The sequence below is a fragment of the Rana temporaria genome, chromosome 12, assembly GCF_905171775.1.
Source record: "Rana temporaria chromosome 12, aRanTem1.1, whole genome shotgun sequence".
Taxonomy (NCBI): domain Eukaryota; kingdom Metazoa; phylum Chordata; class Amphibia; order Anura; family Ranidae; genus Rana; species Rana temporaria.
The window spans coordinates 59448621-59467379 of record NC_053500.1 but is presented as its reverse complement, the minus strand read 5'-3'; the positions used below and the strand labels follow the sequence as shown (position 1 = coordinate 59467379).

The following is an 18759-nucleotide window of genomic DNA, read 5'->3' as shown; positions in this document are numbered from 1 at the left end:
TTATTAAATAAACTGCAAATTATGTATGGGCTCCAATTTTTATTTTTTTTAAAGCGGAAGTTCACCCAAAAACATATTTTTAACATTAGATTGATGCTCATTTTGTCAAGGGGAATCGGGTAGTTTTTTTTTAAATCGAAGCAGTACTTACCGTTTTAGAGAGCGATCTTCTCCGCCACTTCCGGGTATGGTCTTCGGGACTGGGCGTCGCATTGGGGACACGTGCGGACTCTTGTGCTATTTGGGCCTTCAGGACCTTGCTTTGCCAGTCCTGTTTACAATTTCCTCTGCTTTATTACTTGAGGATCTACAGGCTGCCCTGGTAGATTTACCTATCTGTGCCTAGCCCATTCTACCTAGCACTAAATCCTAGCACTAAATTACCGCACATGTACACCCCCGGATTTGACTTCTATTGCCTACCAGCAATTGACTGCCTCAACACCATTACTTTTATAATTCCGTGTTTTTGATACTACCCCTACAATAGGCTGGATCTTTACTAGTCTGTATATCCAGCCACTGTGGGGATAATACACGACCGTCGTTTGTTTACCCCCAACGCGGCCTATATATGCAAATATCTATGCTCCCGAGGAAGCGCTAGTTCAAGCGCGTAACATGTAGAGCAAGCCCTCCATTAACCTCCGGATTACTACCTGGGTTACACAATTCAAGATCGTATCTTTAACTCTGCTTTCTAAATGAAGCTTGTGCATACTGAGACTATAACCGTTGTTATAACCCTTGTAGTACCAGCTATTGACTTGATTTCTAATTTTGATTTTATGTCTAACTGATTTTTTGATATTTCATACCAATAAATTTTCTGTTGCCATTATGATTTAAAAAGGAGTAAATACAGTTGATTGATAATAAAGGGCTTCAGCCAAACACTGACCATGAGTGAAAAAAGTTTGTGTTATCATTCATATTGTCTGAAAAATGGCCAAGAAATCATAAATTCTGCAAGGGTAAAACTGATGTATGTGTTTTTTTTTGGGGGGGGGGGGGGATTATGTATTAAACACTTAAGGACCGCCGCACGACTGTATACGTCGACAGAATGGCACGGCTGGCCATTATATTATATTAATATATATATATATATATATATATATATATATATATATATATATATATATATATATATATATATACATATACATATACATATACACACACACACACACACACACACACACACACACACGCACACACACACACACACGCACACACACGCACACACACGCACGTCCTCTTTAAGAGCCCAGTCGTGGGTCGCGAGCTCGCCGCCGGGGGCGCGTTCGTGACCCGTTCCGAATTTCCGTGACCGCGGAACCGATCACCTCGTGTATCCCACGGTCGGGTCACAGGAGCTGAAGAACAGGGAGAGGTGAGTGTAAACAAATCTTCCCCGTTCTTCTCTGTGGCATGGTCAGTGATCGTCTGCTCTCTGATATAGGGAACGACGATCACTGATGTCACACATCCAGCCCCGCGCCCCTACAGTCAGAAACACACATGAGGTCACACGTAACCCCTACAGCGCCCCCTAGTGGCTAACCCCTTCACTGCCACTGTTATTTTGACAGTAATCAGTGCATTTTCATAGCACTTTTTGCTGTGAAAATGACAATGGTCCAAAAAAAATGTGTCAATCGCTGATAGCCACCATTAGTAGTAAAAAAAAAAAAATAATAATAAAAATGCCATAAAACGATCCCCTATTTTGTAAACGCTATAAATGTTGCGCAAACCAAATCGATAAACGCTTATTTTTTTTTACCAAAAATAGGTAGAAGAATACGTATCAGCCTAAACTGAGGACATTTTTTTTTATATATTTTTTGGGGAAATTTATTATAGCAAAAAGTAAAAAATATTGAATTTTTTTCAAAATTGTTGCTCTATTTTTGTTTATAGCGCAAAAATTAAAAACCACAGGAGGTGATCAAATACCACCAAAAGAAAGCTCTCGTTGTGGGGAGAAAAAAAAAACCACGCCAATTTTGCTTGGGAGCCACGTCGCGCGGTGGTCAGTTAAAGTGACGCAGTGCCGAATCGCAAAAAGGGGCAAGGTCCTTAACCTGCATAATGGTCCGGGTCTTAACCGGTTAAAGCAAAACATTTTTTTTTTTTTTTTCAAAATTGTCACTCTTTGGTTTGTTTATAAATGCTGTAATCGCCAAAAAAATGGCCTGGTCAGCCTTCTGAGGCTGAAGTTGTTGCGAACATCATTTTTAAAAATTTATTTTATCCATTTATCAGCCTTTAGCACTACTTTTCATTCCCCCCCACCACCCTTCATATAGCTTTAGGTCTGACGCCATTAATTATAGTAGTAGCAATGCCATATATTATATATACAAAATATTAGAGGTTGTGTTTTTTAAAGACAGGATTGTAATGTAATATAATATTTTGCATGACAGACTATCTTGTATCTGCCCCTGCTGTCACTTATGTTGGCCATATACAAACACATTTTATGTTAAGAACATTGCTTCAATTTTATAATCGTTAGTGGGGTGAAAACGATGGTCATTTTTTTACCACAGCGACGGGAAAGTCCAAAAGGGGCTGAATAGAAAACCTCTCGATTGGAGTTTTCGGACAGAGTATGTAATTTACGTTCAGAAATGGACACACACACACACACACACACACACACACAAAGGATTTGCACCCTTAATGACCAGGCCATTTTTGCAATACAGCACTGCGTCACCTTAAAGGGGAGTTCCACCCACAATTTCACTTTTTAAATATAAATACCCCTGTAATACACAAGTGTAATGTATTCTAGTAAAGTTAGTCTGTAAACTAAGGTCCGTTTTGTTAGGTTGTTACAGCATTTAGATAGTTTATAATCTAGAAATAGACCGTGGCCATCTTAAGCTTGGGCATCATGAAGCCAGACTGTATGACTTCCTGGATTTCAGCCTTGCATATCTCGCACATGCTTAGTGCACAAGCAATGTGATAGGTTTCAGTCAGGTTTGCAAGGACTACTGGGAAACATGATGCCTATCCCAGAAACCCTTGCAAATAGCCTAGGCAAATAAGGAGGAGGAAGTAATGAAGGACTACAAAATAAAGGTATTTACAAGCAACAAATTAAATAAAAATTGTCCATTCTGAACACTATGAGATTAGAGCATGCAGCACAGACAAACATAAAAAAATGGGTGGAACTCCACTTTAACTGACAATTGCACAGTTGTGCGACACTGTATCCAAACAAAATTCACCCCCCCCCCCCAAAAAATAGAGCTTTCCTTTAGTGGTATTTGATCGCCTCTGTGGTTTTTATCTTTTGAGCTATAAACAAAGAGCAACAATCTTGAAATAAATATTTTACTTTTTGCTTTAATACATATCCAATATATTTATATAAACATATACACATGCACCAAAAAAAAAAAAAAAAAAAAGCTAATTTACACTGTTATACAAGCTGTACACTCACTACTGTGTAGCAAAGTGTAATTTCTTCAGTGTTGTCACATGAAAAGGTAGCATAAAATATTTACATAAATGTGAAGGGTGTACTGTATATAACTGGTGTTCGTAGTCTACGGTTGAGTTCTCCCCATATGCATAAGAGTACAGCACTCCACAGACATATACAGTAAAATTAGGTGTGATGGTAGTAGTATAGAGTGCAGCTACATACATACACACACACAGTATGCACCTGGTTGGTGGCCCCGATATCTGCCGGCCACCCGCGATCGCTTCAGAGAGCCAGAACAGGGATTTCTCAATGTAAACAAACAGATCCCTGTTCTGTCAGGGGAGTACAGCAATTAGGAACAGCAATTAGGAACAGCAATCTCTCTGTACTTCCAGGCAGACCACTACCCCCACAGTTAGAAACACCTCCTTAGGGAACACTTAGCCCCTTGATCGCCCCCTAGTGTTAACCCCTTCACACACACACACACACACACACACACACACACGTGATCCAATACCACCAAAAGAAAGCTCTATTTCTGTGTGTGTGTGTGGGGGGGGGGGGGGGGGGGGACATCAATTTTGTTTGGGTACAGCTTGTATAACAATGTAAATTAGCTTTTATTTTATTTTTTTGGAGCGTGTGCAATTGTCAGTTAAAGCAACGCAGTGCTGTATCACAAAAAATGGCCTAGTCGTTGAGAGAGTAAATCTTCCGGGGCTGAAGTGGTTAAAGAGCACCTGTCATTTCAGATCCATCATGGCAGCGCCTGTTAGCCGTTTACCTGCTGCCGCCATGTCCCTCACCTTGTTGTGTCACTGCTGAATCACCAGCCGTCCCATTACAGTGAACAGGACTGTTGGCGAGTCAACAGCGGGTCAGAGGAGGAGCCGCTACGGGACAGAGATGACAGTTGCTCTTTAAAAAAAACCGAAGTTAGGCTTACCGGTAACTCTGTTTTCAAGAGTCTTCCAGGACAGCCCTGTAGATGTAGCTCCTCCCTCCGGGACAGGAAACACAATCACCCCCAATCATAAAAGGCGGTCCTCCAGGTCCTCTCCTCAGTTCATCCAAGAATTCCTGACGGACTCTGAAAAACATAATCTTACCAACACATCGTTAGTACAAACTTCCATTTCCAGTTTAGAATAATATACACCGGGTGGGAAGCCAGGCTGTCCTGGAAGACTCTTGAAAACAGAGTTACCGGTAAGCCTAACTTCGGTTTTACCCTTTCGTCTTCCAGGACAGCCCTGTAGATGATAGACAAGAAACTTACTTATCAGGGTGGGGTTACTGCTTGGAGGACCCTCCTACCAAATGCCTGATCCTTCTCAGACATCAAGTCCAGGCGATAGTGCTTGGCGAAGGTAGTATAACTTGACCACGTTGCCGCCTTGCAAATCTCTTCTGGTGAGGCTCCGCCCCTCTCGGCCCATGAACTCGAAACTGCTCTAGTCGAGTGTGCTTTAACAAATGGGGCTTGTAGGCCCTCTAACTCATAAGCCTTCTCTATTGCCATTCTGATCCATCTGGCAATAGAGGATTTTGATGCCTTATGACCCTTCTTACTACCTGAAAAATTAACAAAAAGGGAATCACTCTTCCTAAACTCTTTGGAAGCTTCTAAGTAAACTAAAAGGCACCTCCTAACATCTAGTAAGTTTTGGGGTGCTCCCTCTGAGTCTGAGGTGGAACAAAAGGAAGGAAGGACAATGTCCTGTGTCCTATGGAATTTGGACACAACTTTAGGAAGAAAACTGGGGTCTGTTTTCAAAATAATCTTATCATCAAAAATCAACAAAAAAGGCTCCAAGATTGAAAGAGCCTGTAGCTCACTCACCCGTCTGGCTGAGGTCACTGCCACCAAGAGGACCGTTTTAAGTGTGACCCATTTCAGGATGGATTCCTCCAGAGGTTCAAAAGGTTTGCCTGAGAGTGCTCTGAGCACCAATGAAAGATCCCAAGAAGGACAGGTCGAGACCCTCACTGGCCTAGATCTTGATAAGGCCTTGAAAAAACTCCTAACATATGAATTCTGCTGGAGGGAACACTGCAAGAAGACACTCAGGGCTGCTACCTGTACCTTTAGAGTGCTGGGGGAGAGACCCAGATCTACCCCGGCCTGCAAAAAATCTAGAATAGCTGGAATACCTTGATGATCCAATTCTTGTTCTCTCATCCAGGAACAAAATCTCTTCCAGAATTTGGCATAGATTGCTCTTGTAACTGGCTTTCTGCACTGTAATAGGGTGTTTATTACTTTCTCTGAGAAACCCTCTGCTCTCAATAACTCTTCCTCAGATACCACGCAGTTAGACTCAATCTGTCTATCTGCGGGTGTAGGATTGGACCCTGCGAGATCAGATCCTTCCGGATTGGAAGGGGAAATGGAGGAAAAATGCATAGTTCCTTCAGGATTGCGAACCAAGGCCTCTTTGGCCACCAGGGCGCGATCAAAATCAAGTCTGTCGCCTCCAACCGAAATTTCTGGAGCACTGCTGCTATCATCCTTACTGGGGGGAAGGCGTAGCAAATGTTGAACCTCCAGGGATTGGAAAATGCGTCTATCCTTAAGGCCTGATCTCTGGGATCTATTGAGAAGAACTGGGTTACTTTCCTGTTCTTTTCTGAGGCAAAAAGATCTATTTCCGGAAGACCCCACCTTTGTGTTATCTGAGCAAATACTTCTTCGTTCAGGGACCATTCGTCCTGTTTCACTGGCTGGCGACTTAAGTAATCTGCCAGAGAGTTTTGAGTACCCTTTAGGTGGACTGCTGTCAGTGAAAACAAGTTGGTCTCCGCCCAGGAGAGGATTTTGTTGGATATTTCTTGCAAAGCCGGACTTCTTGTCCCTCCCTGCTTGTTCAGGTACGCAACAGCCGCTGCGTTGTCCGAACGAACTTGCAGGTGATGTCCTACCAACCTTCCCTGAAATGACTCTATGGTTCTTAGAATTGCCAACAGCTCTCTTTGGTTGGAAGAACGACTTGCCTCCGCTGGAGACCATGCTCCCTGGGCTACTGCTTCCCCTAGGTGGGCTCCCCAGCCCCAGGCACTTGCGTCCGTAGTCACTATTACTTCCACCGGGAAGGACCAGTCTAGACCCTTGCTCAGGTTGTGATGTCTTCGCCACCACCACAACTTCCTTTTTACTTTGGCTGAGATTGGAATCAGCGACTCTAAATCTTGACTTTGGCCACTCCAGAGACGGAGCATAAGTTCCTGTAATGGGCGTTGATGATGTCTTGCCCAAGGAACTGCAGGGAAACAGGATGTCATGAACCCCAGGACTCTCATTACCTCTCTGATTGAAATCCACTGATTGGTAACCTTTTCCTCGGGGAGATACATTTTTCTCTTTACCGAAGATATCTTGTACCCCAGGTAAACCACTTCCTGGGATGGCACCAACTGGGATTTGTCCCGGTTGATTATCCACCCGAGTGAGGAGAGATATTCCTGTGCAACCAGTAAATCCTTTCCTAACTGTTGAGCCGATCTGGCTACAAACAGTAGATCGTCCAGATATGGGATTACCGTGATAGCTTGATCTCTGAGAGGGGCAAGAGCTTCTGCCAGAACCTTGGTAAAAATTCTCGGAGACGAGGATAGACCAAAGGGCAGAGCTTGGAACTGGAAGTGTTGAATCCCTAAAGTTGCCCTCACTGCTACCCTGAGAAATTTCTGGTAATCTGGATGTATAGGGATGTGCAGATAAGCATCCCTGAGATCCAGGGTCGCCATGTAACACCCCGGGAACAGACATCTTGCAACTGTAAAGATCGACTCCATCCTGAACCTTTTGTACTTTACAAATCTGTTCAGGGGCCGAAGGTTCAGGATCATCCTGAACTTCCCTGATGGTTTCTTTACTATGAAGACATGGGAATATACTCCCTGTCCCTGCTCCTCCAGGGGTACCGGAATTAGAACTCTCTGATCCACTAATTCTCCTAGCGACAGCATGAGAGCTTCTGCCTTTGCCTTTTCCCTGGGTGGATGAGTCACCCTGAAGTTCCAGTGAGGCAGTGACGCAAACTCCAGTTTGTATCCGTTCTCTATTAGATTTAGAATGAACGGGCTTGAAGTTGCCTTGGTCCATTGTGGGAGGAACTGCCCCAACCTTCCTCCCACGGGGACACAGGAGTCATTGTGGTTTTGGGGGGGGGTTGAGGAGGATTAAACAGGATTCCTCCTCTACCACGCCCCTTGTGGCCTGCCCAATGCTTCTTGGGTTGGCCTTCCTTCTTCTGGTTTTGCCAAAAGTTTGAACCCCTGAAGCCACGAAAAAAACTCTTTCCTTCGGCTTTTTTCTTTTTCTCAGGAAAGGCCTTCTTCCTGTCCTGAGTACGTTCCAAAGCCTCTTGGAGGCCGGGTCCAAAAAGGTGATCTCCTGAAAACGGAAGACCACACAATTTTAATTTTGAGGCGGCATCTCCCGTCCAAGTTTTTAGCCATACTGATCTTCTGGCTGCATTGACCAAGGCTGCTGACCTGGCAGCCAACTTTACTGACTCCTCTGAGGCGTCAGCTAGAAAACCCACTGCCTTGAACAAGAGTGGAAAAGATTTTAAAAGCTCTTGTCTAGAGGTACCGGCCAAGATGTGTGCCTGTAACTGGGTGAGCCAACACTCTAAGTTTCTTGCTACACAAGTAGCCGATAGAGCTGGTTTTAAACTGATCGCAGAGGCGTCCCAAGCTCTTTTCAATAGTAGGTCCCCCCTTTTGTCCATTGGGTCCCTAAGGGAACCTAGGTCATCAAATGCCAAATCTGTCCTCCTGGAGACCTTGGCTAAAGGGGCATCCAGTCTAGGAACCTTGTTCCAAGGATGAGACACATCTGATTCGAATGGAAACCTACGTTTGAGGCTGCCTGAAAAAAATGGTCTTCTTTCAGGTTGTTCCCACTCTCGCAGAATCATATCAATCAAAGACTTATGAACCGGAAAAACCTTGGTTCTGGTCGCATTCCCCTGATACATGAGGTCATGCCGTGAGAGCTGAACCTGTTCCTCCTGGATATCCAAAGTGTCATAGATGGCATTCAGGAGATCCCCCACATCATCTAATGATAATTTGTATCTGGCCGCCCTGGAGGAATCCTCCTCTCCCTCTGATTCAGATGCTGAACCTGCCTGAGAGGAAACAACTGATCTGGGAGTTCTGTCTCTAATTTCCTCCTCTTCCTCCTGAATTTGTAAGGAAGGAGTACTAGAGGCCCTAGTTAGGGACGGGGCTGGAGCCTGCATCCTGTCAATCAGTCCCTTAAACGACTGAAATGTGGATGCCATCTCATCTTTAAAAGATGATAACATTTGGTTACAAGTGGTTAACGAACTTTCTTTAACCAAGCTATTAACACAGTCAGGACATAAAGGCTTATCCCAATTAGAACTTAGCTTTGTCCCACACACTGCACATTTCTTCCTAGGAGGCTGGTTCTTATCATGGGCCTTGACCTGTTAAAATAAACAACACAGTTTGACCACATTACAACCAGCTAAACCTTCATTCACCACTGTGACAAGGTTTCCTAGAAGGTGCAAAAGAAAAACCTCCACCAAACAGGTTCACCACCTAGGGGGGGGTATCTGGGGTAACAATCCCCTACCTATCAGAGTAAGCCATGTGCCGTCACCAGGCCTTACCTGAGAGGTACCGGTGCCTGCTGGACCAGGATCGGAAATAGCCGCTGCTGCCTCCATGGTCCTGTGTAATCGATTTCAGTCTCCCTGAACAAACACCAGCGCCGGGTCCTTCGAGTCTCCTCCGCGCCCTTTTTTGAAGTAGGAACGATACTTCCGGGCGCCCCCTGATGACGCGCTTCCGCCGAGAATACTCCTTCCTCTCTTTGGAACGCATGGAACCCGCCCCCTCATCGAATACCGGAAGTGGCGTCTCTCACCCTCGCAGCCACGCCACCCGGATCACTACAGGGGACGGATCCCGCCGTCAACGGGGTCCGACTCTCGCCGAGCTCACGGCGGAGGAGACTCCAGCTACGCTCTCTACCCCTAGGGCCAGAGGAGTGCTGAAGGCTGAGGTAGGTTCTCTCACATCAAAAAACAAAAAAATACGTTCCCTGATTGTATCTCCTCCCGTCCGGCAGGAAACACAAAAAACTGAGGAGAGGACCTGGAGGACCGCCTTTTATGATTGGGGGTGATTGTGTTTCCTGTCCCGGAGGGAGGAGCTACATCTACAGGGCTGTCCTGGAAGACGAAAGGGTAAAAAAATATTATATATAATTTAAAGCGAGTCGATTCAAATCACGCCTTTTTACTAGTGATTTAAATCAACTCCACCCTGATGCATACAGTACCAATATGCAGGGCTGTGGAGTCGGTAGATAAATGTTCCGACTCCTTAGTTTTATATACTTCCGACTCCGACTCCCCTGTATTAATATGCGAATGTATTTTATACATTCCTTGAGGGAAAGAAACGCAACCTACCACAGGACTACTGGCTGGGAAGCCAACAGTCTACTGTATTGCACAGTTTAAGCAAAAGACAAACACAATGAAAACAATCAAGTGACTGGATAGTAGCAGCAGGCATAAACATCAGAAACAGGATCTTTACCAGTTCAAAAATACAAACCACATTATTTGGTTGTTTTAGAACAAAAACAAAGCTTATCTATAATGAACCAAAAACAAAATCTGTAAAACCTAGAAATGGTTTATATTAATCTTGAAACGTAGTTATAGGCTTAGCAAATGCAAATCAATTCAATGTAGAGTTCTAAGGAAGAGAATTGCCTCTGCCAGATCCTCTTTCATAGAGGCTCTTAAGTCAGACTTTATTATTTTTAGGGCTGAAAATAATCTTTCGACACTGACTTGGGTGGGTGGCATTGCAGTAACTATTCTAGCCACATCACTAACGATCTCTGGATAAACAAGGATGGCTTCTTCAACAGTAAGTTTTGATGAGCGATCATACTTTTCAACTTCTTTTAGTGCTTTATAAAACTCCTGTTGGAATTTTTTTATTTGGACACTTACTGGTTCTCTAACATGCGTTCCCTGTAAAAGCAGAACACAACACTATGGAAAGTATAAGTATTGCCGCTCCTAATTGTGCGTTGCGTGCCATATAGTGAAGCACATGAAAAGCATGCTTCTTCACGGTCACTTAACGTGTTCGTTTTGCGGTTACGTGAGGCACTGCATGCATTGGTCTTTATTCTTACAGTAGAGAAGTCATTAATTATAACTTTTTGTGAATTGGGACAATTAAACTTGCTTTTTTTTTTATTCCAATCTAAATTTAGTAGGAGTCAGAGTCGGAGTCGGTGCATTGTTTGCCGACTCCGACTCCAGGTACCCAAAATTTCCCCCGACTCCGACTCCTCGACTCCGACTCCACAGCCCTGCTAATATGTATATTATTGGTTGTCGTTTAGTAGTACTAGCTTGTGGTAAAGCTCTTCCTATGCACACACAGCAATATAAGTTTGTTAATGAGAGTAGTAGCATAGGGCATAGCTCTTCACATACAGTAATCTTTCTAACACATCAATAAAAAAAAGATTATTAGTAATGGTATAAGCTACAGATATCCCCATACATACCAACAACATTTGTTGCACATTAATAACAGGTATATTAGTAGTACAGTATATGGTACAAATGGTAAGAATACTTCTTGCACATAAAAGATATAGTAGTATACAGTACAGCTCACATACAGTATATTAGTAATAGAAGTACTGGGTATACTGACACACAGCAACAACATTTCTTGCGGAATAATTCTAGTAGTAGCAGTGCACCATACCAAGTGCCAATACTTTTTTTTTTTTTTAGTACTCGCTGATACCAATTACTGATACCTGTCAGCAAATGCTGTGTTCACTTCAGCTGTCAGCTATGGTACAAAGCATTGAAAAGCTATTTACAAAATGAAACCCTTTTTTTTTTGGTGCTTCTTTCAATGTGAAATGTGTAAATATATGTTAAAATAATAACAAACAAAGCCAAAAAAAAAAAAAAAAAAAAAACTTTTAATTATTAATAGTTTCATTTATAAAACACAAGTGAAAAAAAGAAAAAGCAAAAAGGGGAAACGCACATGCAGCAGGAAAATAATAATTAAATGGAGTAGAAGAATGAGTTAAAACAGAGAAACATAAAAAATATGCCACCTCCTCACACCAGTTTTAAACTTGTAATTGCTGTACTACCGTGTTACAATCACATGCATTACACGGCAATCATGGGTTTAAATCAGGTGGTGAGGAGGCAGCATATCACCTCCTCGCCACCTATCAAGGTCACTTTTTAGAGGAGCAGAAGTGCCTGCAGCCATTGGAAATAAGTCCTTAGTTGCATTCGGCAGTGGCACACTTAGGGCTTGTTCACACGGAAAACCCTGCAGTTGAGTTGTGGTTTTACCACCCCCAATCCCTACCCCCTTTAGCTGCTGAGGCAGCAGCCAAAAGGTGCACACATGCCGCAGCAGGAATTAAGCCCCCTGTTGCTTTTGGTGGGTGCTACCACCTGCCAATCACAAGCCATTCAAGTAAATGGGGTCACCCAGCACTACAGACGAGACTTTAGCTTATGCGGCTCTTGCTCCCTACTACAGCTCTGAGTATTCCCTCTGCATTGCACTCGGGAATGATGTGTCAGTAAGGTGACTGGTAAGATCAATCTGGGCCATCTACTGGCAGATCCTGATCTACAGGTTGCTACCCCCCCCCCCCCGATTTAAACTGACTTCATCTGCAGATAGAAGTTCACCCCTTTGATCTGTAGATGAATAAACAGATAGGATAAAAAGAAACATTGTTTCATTTTGTATCTTTAGGTTTCAGCAGCTGAGCAATATTCTTAAAAGGAACAGTAAAGGTTCATTTTTTTTTTATTAGATCAATTGATTGATGTAAGCTAGAGCATTTAAATATCACTTACCTCGTTTTTCCTTTTGACCTCCAAAATACAGTAATCCAGGTTTGAAAATGCCATTTCCTGTCTCTCCTCTTCTTGCTTTCCACCAGCATCTGAGCTGTTTTGCATGGTGGAAAGCAGAATGTGCTCACCCCCTCCCTATGGCTACAGCCCTGTGTGAAGATGCTCTCTTATCCCTCACAGGCATGGAGGCTAAGCCTAATGGGAACTGTATCGGCACCGATATAAATATAAGTAGCATAGGGTACATCTCTCCCCACACACACACACTGTTATAATATTTCATACACAGTAATACGTGTAGTAGAATAGGGTATAGCTCTCCTTATACATAACGTAATAATAGGTACCCCCGAAGTCCAAGCTTATAGTAGTACATGGTACAGCTCTCCACATACACACAGTAACAATAAGGGGGTTATTTTTAGGAAAGGCAAATCCACTTTGCACTACAAGTGCAAAGTGCACTTGAAATGCCACTGAAAGCGCACTTGGAAGTGAAGTCGCTGTAAATCTGAGGGGTAGATCTGAAATGAGGGGAAGCTCTGCTGATTTTATCATCCAATCATGTGCAAGCTAAAATGCTGTTTTTTATTTTCATTGCATGTCCCCCTCAAATTTACAGCAACTGCACTTCCAAGTGCACTTCCAGTGCAATTTCAAGGGCAATTTGCACTTGTAGTGCAAAGTGGATTTGCCTTTCGTAAACAACCCCCTAAGTCTTGAACGATAACAAAAAAAAGTACAATTGTAGTAGTATATAGAGTACAGCTCTCTCCATACATATAGTAAGAATAGGCATTTTGAAGTTTATATTTGTAGTAGTACTGGGTACAGCTCTCCTGATACACAAATAGTAACAATTTTTTCTTAAAACAAAGAATACGGTTTCTTAAAACAGTAATAACTGGTGTATTAGTAGCATACACAGGGATATGAGGTGTAGCAGTGGTAATACACCTTTCCCAATACATACATTAGTAGAAGGTATATTCTTGGTAGTAGTAGTACACATTTCCCCATACACAGTAGCAGGAGGTATATCGGTGTTGGTAGTAGTAGTACAACTCTCCCTATGTATAGTAATAGAAGGTAAATTGGTGGTAGTAGTAGTACAGCTCCACATACCTACACAGTAAGAGGAGGTATATTGGTGGTAGTGGTACACCTCTTCCCATGCACGGTAACAGGATGTATATTGGTGGTGGTAGTAGAGCTCTCCCCATACATATAAAAACAGTAATAGGATGTATAGTGGTGGTAGTAGAGCTCGCCTGTACAGTGATGGGATGAATATTGGGGTAGTAGAGCTCTCCCCCTGTACAGTATTAGATTGTATATTGGTGGTAGTAGTAGTAAACCTCTCCCCATGTACAGTGATATATGTATATTGGTATATTGGGGGGCAGTAGAGTTCTCCCCATGTACAGTAATAGTATGCATATTACATTGGTATATTGGGGGTAGTAGAGCTCTCCTCTCCCCCTGTACAGTGATACGGTGTATATTGGGAGTAGTAGTAGAGCTCTCCTCTCCCCCTGTACAGTGATATGATGTATATTGGGAGTAGCAGCAGTGAAGCTCTCCTCTGTACAGTGATAGGATGTATATTGGGGCTAGTAGAGCTCTCCTCTCCCCCTGTACAGTGATATGATGTATATTGGGAGTAGTAGTAGAGCTCTCCTCTGTACAGTAATATGATGTATATTGGGAGTAGTGGTAGAGCTCTCCTCTGTACAGTTATAGGGTGTATATTGGGGGTAGTAGTAGAGCTCTCCTCTGTACAGTGATAGGATGTATATTGGTGGTAGTAGTAGAGCTCTCCCCCTTTAGTGATAGGGTGTATATTGGTGGTAGTAAATCTCTCCTCTGTACAGTGATAGGATGTATATTGAGGGTGGTAGAGCTTTTCCCCTGTACAGTGATATGATATATATTGAGAGTAGTAGTAGAGCTCTCTTCTGTACAGTGATAGGGTGTATATTGTTGGAAGTAGTAGTAAGATCTCCTCTGTACAGTGATAGGATATATATTGGGGCAGTAAAGCTCTCCTCTGTACAGTGATAGGATGTATATTGGGGGTAGTAGTAGAGCTCTCCTCTGTACAGTGATAGGATGTAAATTAGGGGTAGTAGTAGAGCTCACCTCTGTACAGTGATAGGATGTATATTGGGGGTGGTAGTAGAGCTCTCCCCCTTTAGTGATAGGGTGTATATTGGGGGTGGTAGTAGTAGAGCTCTCCTCTGTACAGTGATAGGATGTATATTGGGGGTGGTAGTAGTAGAGCTCTCCTCTGTACAGTGATAGGATGTATATTGGGGGTGGTAGAGCTTTTCCCCTGTACAGTGATATGATATATATTGAGAGTAGTAGTAGAGCTCTCATCTGTACAGTAATAGGATGTATATTGGGGGTAGTAGTAGTAGTAGAGCTCTCATCTGTACAGTAATAGGATGTATATTGGGGGTAGTAGTAGTAGTAGAGCTCTCCTCTGTACAGTGATAGGATGTATATTGGGGTAGTAGTAGTAGAGCTCTCCTCTGTACAGTGATAGGATGTATATTGGGGGTAGTAGTAGTAGAGCTCTCCTCCGTACAGTGATAGGATGTACATTAGGGGTAGTAGTAGAGCTCTCCTCTGTACAGTGATAGGGTGTATATTAGGGGTGGTAGTAATAGTATAGCTCTCCTCTGTATAGTGATAGGATGTATATTAGGGGTGGTAGTAGTAGAGCTCTCCTCTGTACAGTGATAGGGTGTATATTGGTGGAAGTAGTAGTAAGATCTCCTCTGTACAGTGATAGGGTGTATATTGGTGGTGGTAGTAGTAGTAAAGCTTTCCTCTGTACAGTGATAGGATATATATTGGGGCAGTAGAGCTCTCCTCTGTACAGTGATAGGATGTATATTGGGGGTAGTAGTAGTAGAGCTCTCCTCTGTACAGTGATAGGATGTATATTGGAGGGGTAGGAGTAGAGCTCTCCTCTGTACAGTGATAGGATGTATATTGGGGGTAGTAGTAGAGCTCTCCTCTGTACAGTGATAGGATGTATATTGGGGTAGTAGTAATAGTAGAGCTCTTCTCTGTATAGTGATAGGATGTATATTAGGGGTGGTAGTAGTAGAGCTCTCCTCTGTATAGTGTATAGTAATAGGATGTATATTAGGGGTGGTAGTAGTAGAGCTCTCCTCTCCCCCTGGTTGTCAGTGGAGCTGGCCGTGCTCTCTCTCTCTCCCCCTGTCTCGGCCTCCCTCCCTTGCTCCAGCTGTCCTTACACCTCAGTCCAGCTCTCTCTCACACACACCTTCCCTCACACAGCAGGCCAGCCTGTCAGATGAGCAGAGAACAGGTCTCTCTCCTGTGTAGCTCCCCAGCGCCCCCTGCCTGCGCTCGGCTATACAGATCAGGCCAGGCCGAGGATCGGGGCCTACTCAGGTTCCCGACAAACGCGCTGTGCACCCACCTTCCGGATACGTCTTTTGAGCAGCGATTCTGCCGCAAATACTCGCTCGCCAACCGCAGAAAGCTCCATGCTCAGCACCGCGGGGCCGCGCAGCGCGCTCCCCGTGACGTCACCACCTGTTGCTAACGTGGTTTCTAATGTAAAAGGATGGAATGTACAGCCATCGGATTGGCCGTATCACGTCTCCGCCCCCGGCCTGTCATTGAGGGTAATGAGTCACGGCTCTACGTCATCAGCCTCTCCGAGCAGTACGGCTGAACAGCTGACGTCACGCCCCCCACCCCCCTGCTATGTAAATAGATGTGACAGCTCCAGCTGAGAGGGCTGACTGATTGACGTCATCTACCAAAGCTAATAACCGATCTGTACATCGCTCATACTTACTCTATCATTTAGCTAAACCCCCCAAAAAGCAGAGACCCCAGAATTTAACACAATGGTGGCTGCTGAAAATTTTTGCAAAATGATTTATCAAATCCATGTTTTCATGAGAAGAATATAATAAAATGAATTTTAGAGCAATTACATTTGTACCCAATTGTTTTGGAAAATATCAAGGGTGCCAAGTAAATAGATGCCCTACATGTCAAGACATAAAATTGTGCCCCTCCATGGAATTGATGGGAACCACAATTCTCCATAGGCCACACTGTAACCACCTCTATACTGGGCACTTTTACCCCCTTCCTGCCCAGGCCACATTTCAGCTTTCAGCACTCTCACACTCTAAATGACAATTGCAAAACTGTACCCAAAACTGTACCCAAATTAATGTTTTACTATTTTCTTCACACTTTCTTTTGGTGGTATTTAAAGAGGAGTTCCAGCCTGGGTGAAAAATAATTAAAATTACAAGTACTGCAGCTGCTGACTTTCAATATAAGGACACTTACCTGTTCAGGGAGTCCGCGATGTTGGCACCCGAAGCCGACCTGTCCATTGGCTCCGGATGCAGGCTCCACCATCCTTATGTAGCACTACCCCCAAAGGAGCTGCTGGTTTGTTTTGGGCGGCATGTTACCTCGTGTTTCTCTGATGTCTAGGGGTGATTGGTGAAAGTTGTAGTAACGGAATGCCCACGACAGGTGTCTTTTTCTGTGCTCTTTATTACCCAGCCGGGTAAAAACAATAAAACTTGGTGAAGAGTAGAGGTTTAGAAGAAATGAAGATTGCAGATCCAGATGTCAGAAATAGGGAAACAGTCCTGCTCCCACGTGTAATGTCTCTTTCACCACTCCAGCCTGAGTGGGTATAGCGCACCTGGACAGGCCTCTCTCACCAGCCTGCCAGCCAGAATGTCACTCGAACCTTAGGAAAAAGTCTCTGCCACAGACCCTCCTGGTAAATGAACAGCGGCGATAATTCTCCTTAGCAGACTTGGCACCTGGATCTCCTTCAGGTAGTTTTGAATTAGGGTACCAACTGACGGGCGGCCAACATCCAGCCTTTCAGTGTCTGGTGCCCCTGGTCCCGATAGATAGTCACACCCCTATCGGAGCACCAGCCTCTCTTGGTACTCCTCAGGCAGACTCTCCACCGTACGGCCTCCTCCAACTGGACGGAAGGCCCAGGACCTCCTTAGGTGGGAGTCGGACCCAGTCAAATACTGAGTCCCCAAGTGGCAGATCAATTGCTCCAGGCCAACGTGGTCCCAAAGCCAGGATCCTTGCGTTGCACCACACGAGGAGAAGACCCAGGAAGATGGCGTCTGCCTCATAAATACTCTCTCCCAGCATGCACAGCGAGGCAAAACCCTCCTGATAGGCTGCTGGGCAAGAGCACCCAATCCTTGACTCCACTGCTGCCACCTGCCAACCTGGGTTGAGATCAGCACCCCAGAAACAACAGAATGGACGCACAGCACAGCCAAAGCTGAGACAGAGACCCAAATTTTAACAAATCAACATGGTCAGAGTTGACCAACTCTCTGACCCCCTCTAAATTTAACATAGCACCGGTTCAGAAAAGTAACCAGGCGCTACACTTACTAAGGGAAGCAGGAAGTGAAGCCTTGTGGCTTCACAGCCTGTTTCCTACTGCACATGGGTAAGTCATGCTGAGCTTTCTGAATGGACCCTGCTGTCTTCTGGGACCTGCGAGTGAGTTTATCTGTCAAAAAGTGTCCCCCATCGAATAGTGCCCACGCATGCGCAGGACAAAGCCGCACTCCAGCTGATTTGCCAATCAGCTGGAGTGACATGACCATGGCGCAAGCGCACATCACAGGAGGTATTTGACACTATTGCAAGCAATATACAGAGCAGTGGAACACCGTAGTTGTTACATTATGCCTCGCTGTTGCAGGGCAGCTTGTGGCTGTGTTGAAGGGCAGGTTTTGTCTGTGTTGCAACTCGTCCTTAGACACAGGCAACAGGCGCTGATCAAGACACTAAAGCCGCAGTGCAACATTGACCAGAGGCGACCTTGAGCAGACTGAAACCCCGCTCGCAACAGCGAGGCACAATATGAGAACTACGGTGTCCCTCCACCCTGTGAATAGCTTTCGTGATATTCTCTCTCCCCTCGAAAAATGGATCCTGTGATGTGCGCCTGCGCCATGGTCACGTCACTCCAGCTGATCGGCAAATCAGCTTTAGTCCGGCTCCGCCCTGTGCATGCGCAGACACTATTCAATGGGGGACAGTTCTCGACAGAACACCAGACATTGCGTAGATCGCTGCACAATCTTGCGGCAATCTTTTCCTGGAAGTGGGAGCAGAAGCTTTAATCACCGCTGGACCAAAAAAAATATGTTTTTCTTAATCTCTGGCAGGAAATTTTTGTAAATAAGTAATTTTTCTCTTTTACGGATAGGCACTGATAGCAGTGTTAATTTTGTCGACTAGAACGACTAAAACATTTTAGTAGACTAGATGAATACTATTTTAGTCTACTAAAATACGACTAAAACT

The 18759-nt window shown here is 44.3% G+C and overlaps 1 protein-coding gene across 1 annotated transcript in view; it reads right to left on the bottom strand.

Moving 5' to 3' along the window:
- The window catches only part of CBX8 (chromobox 8), a 139140-nt gene extending 123075 nt beyond the window's left edge, over positions 1-16065 (bottom strand). Inside the window, exon 1 of the mRNA XM_040329850.1 lies at positions 15848-16065. Coding sequence (XP_040185784.1) covers positions 15848-15916 — 69 coding nt within the window. The 5' untranslated portion in view covers positions 15917-16065. The remainder of the gene's footprint in view (positions 1-15847) is intronic.
- Positions 16066-18759: the final 2694 nt, after the last annotated feature.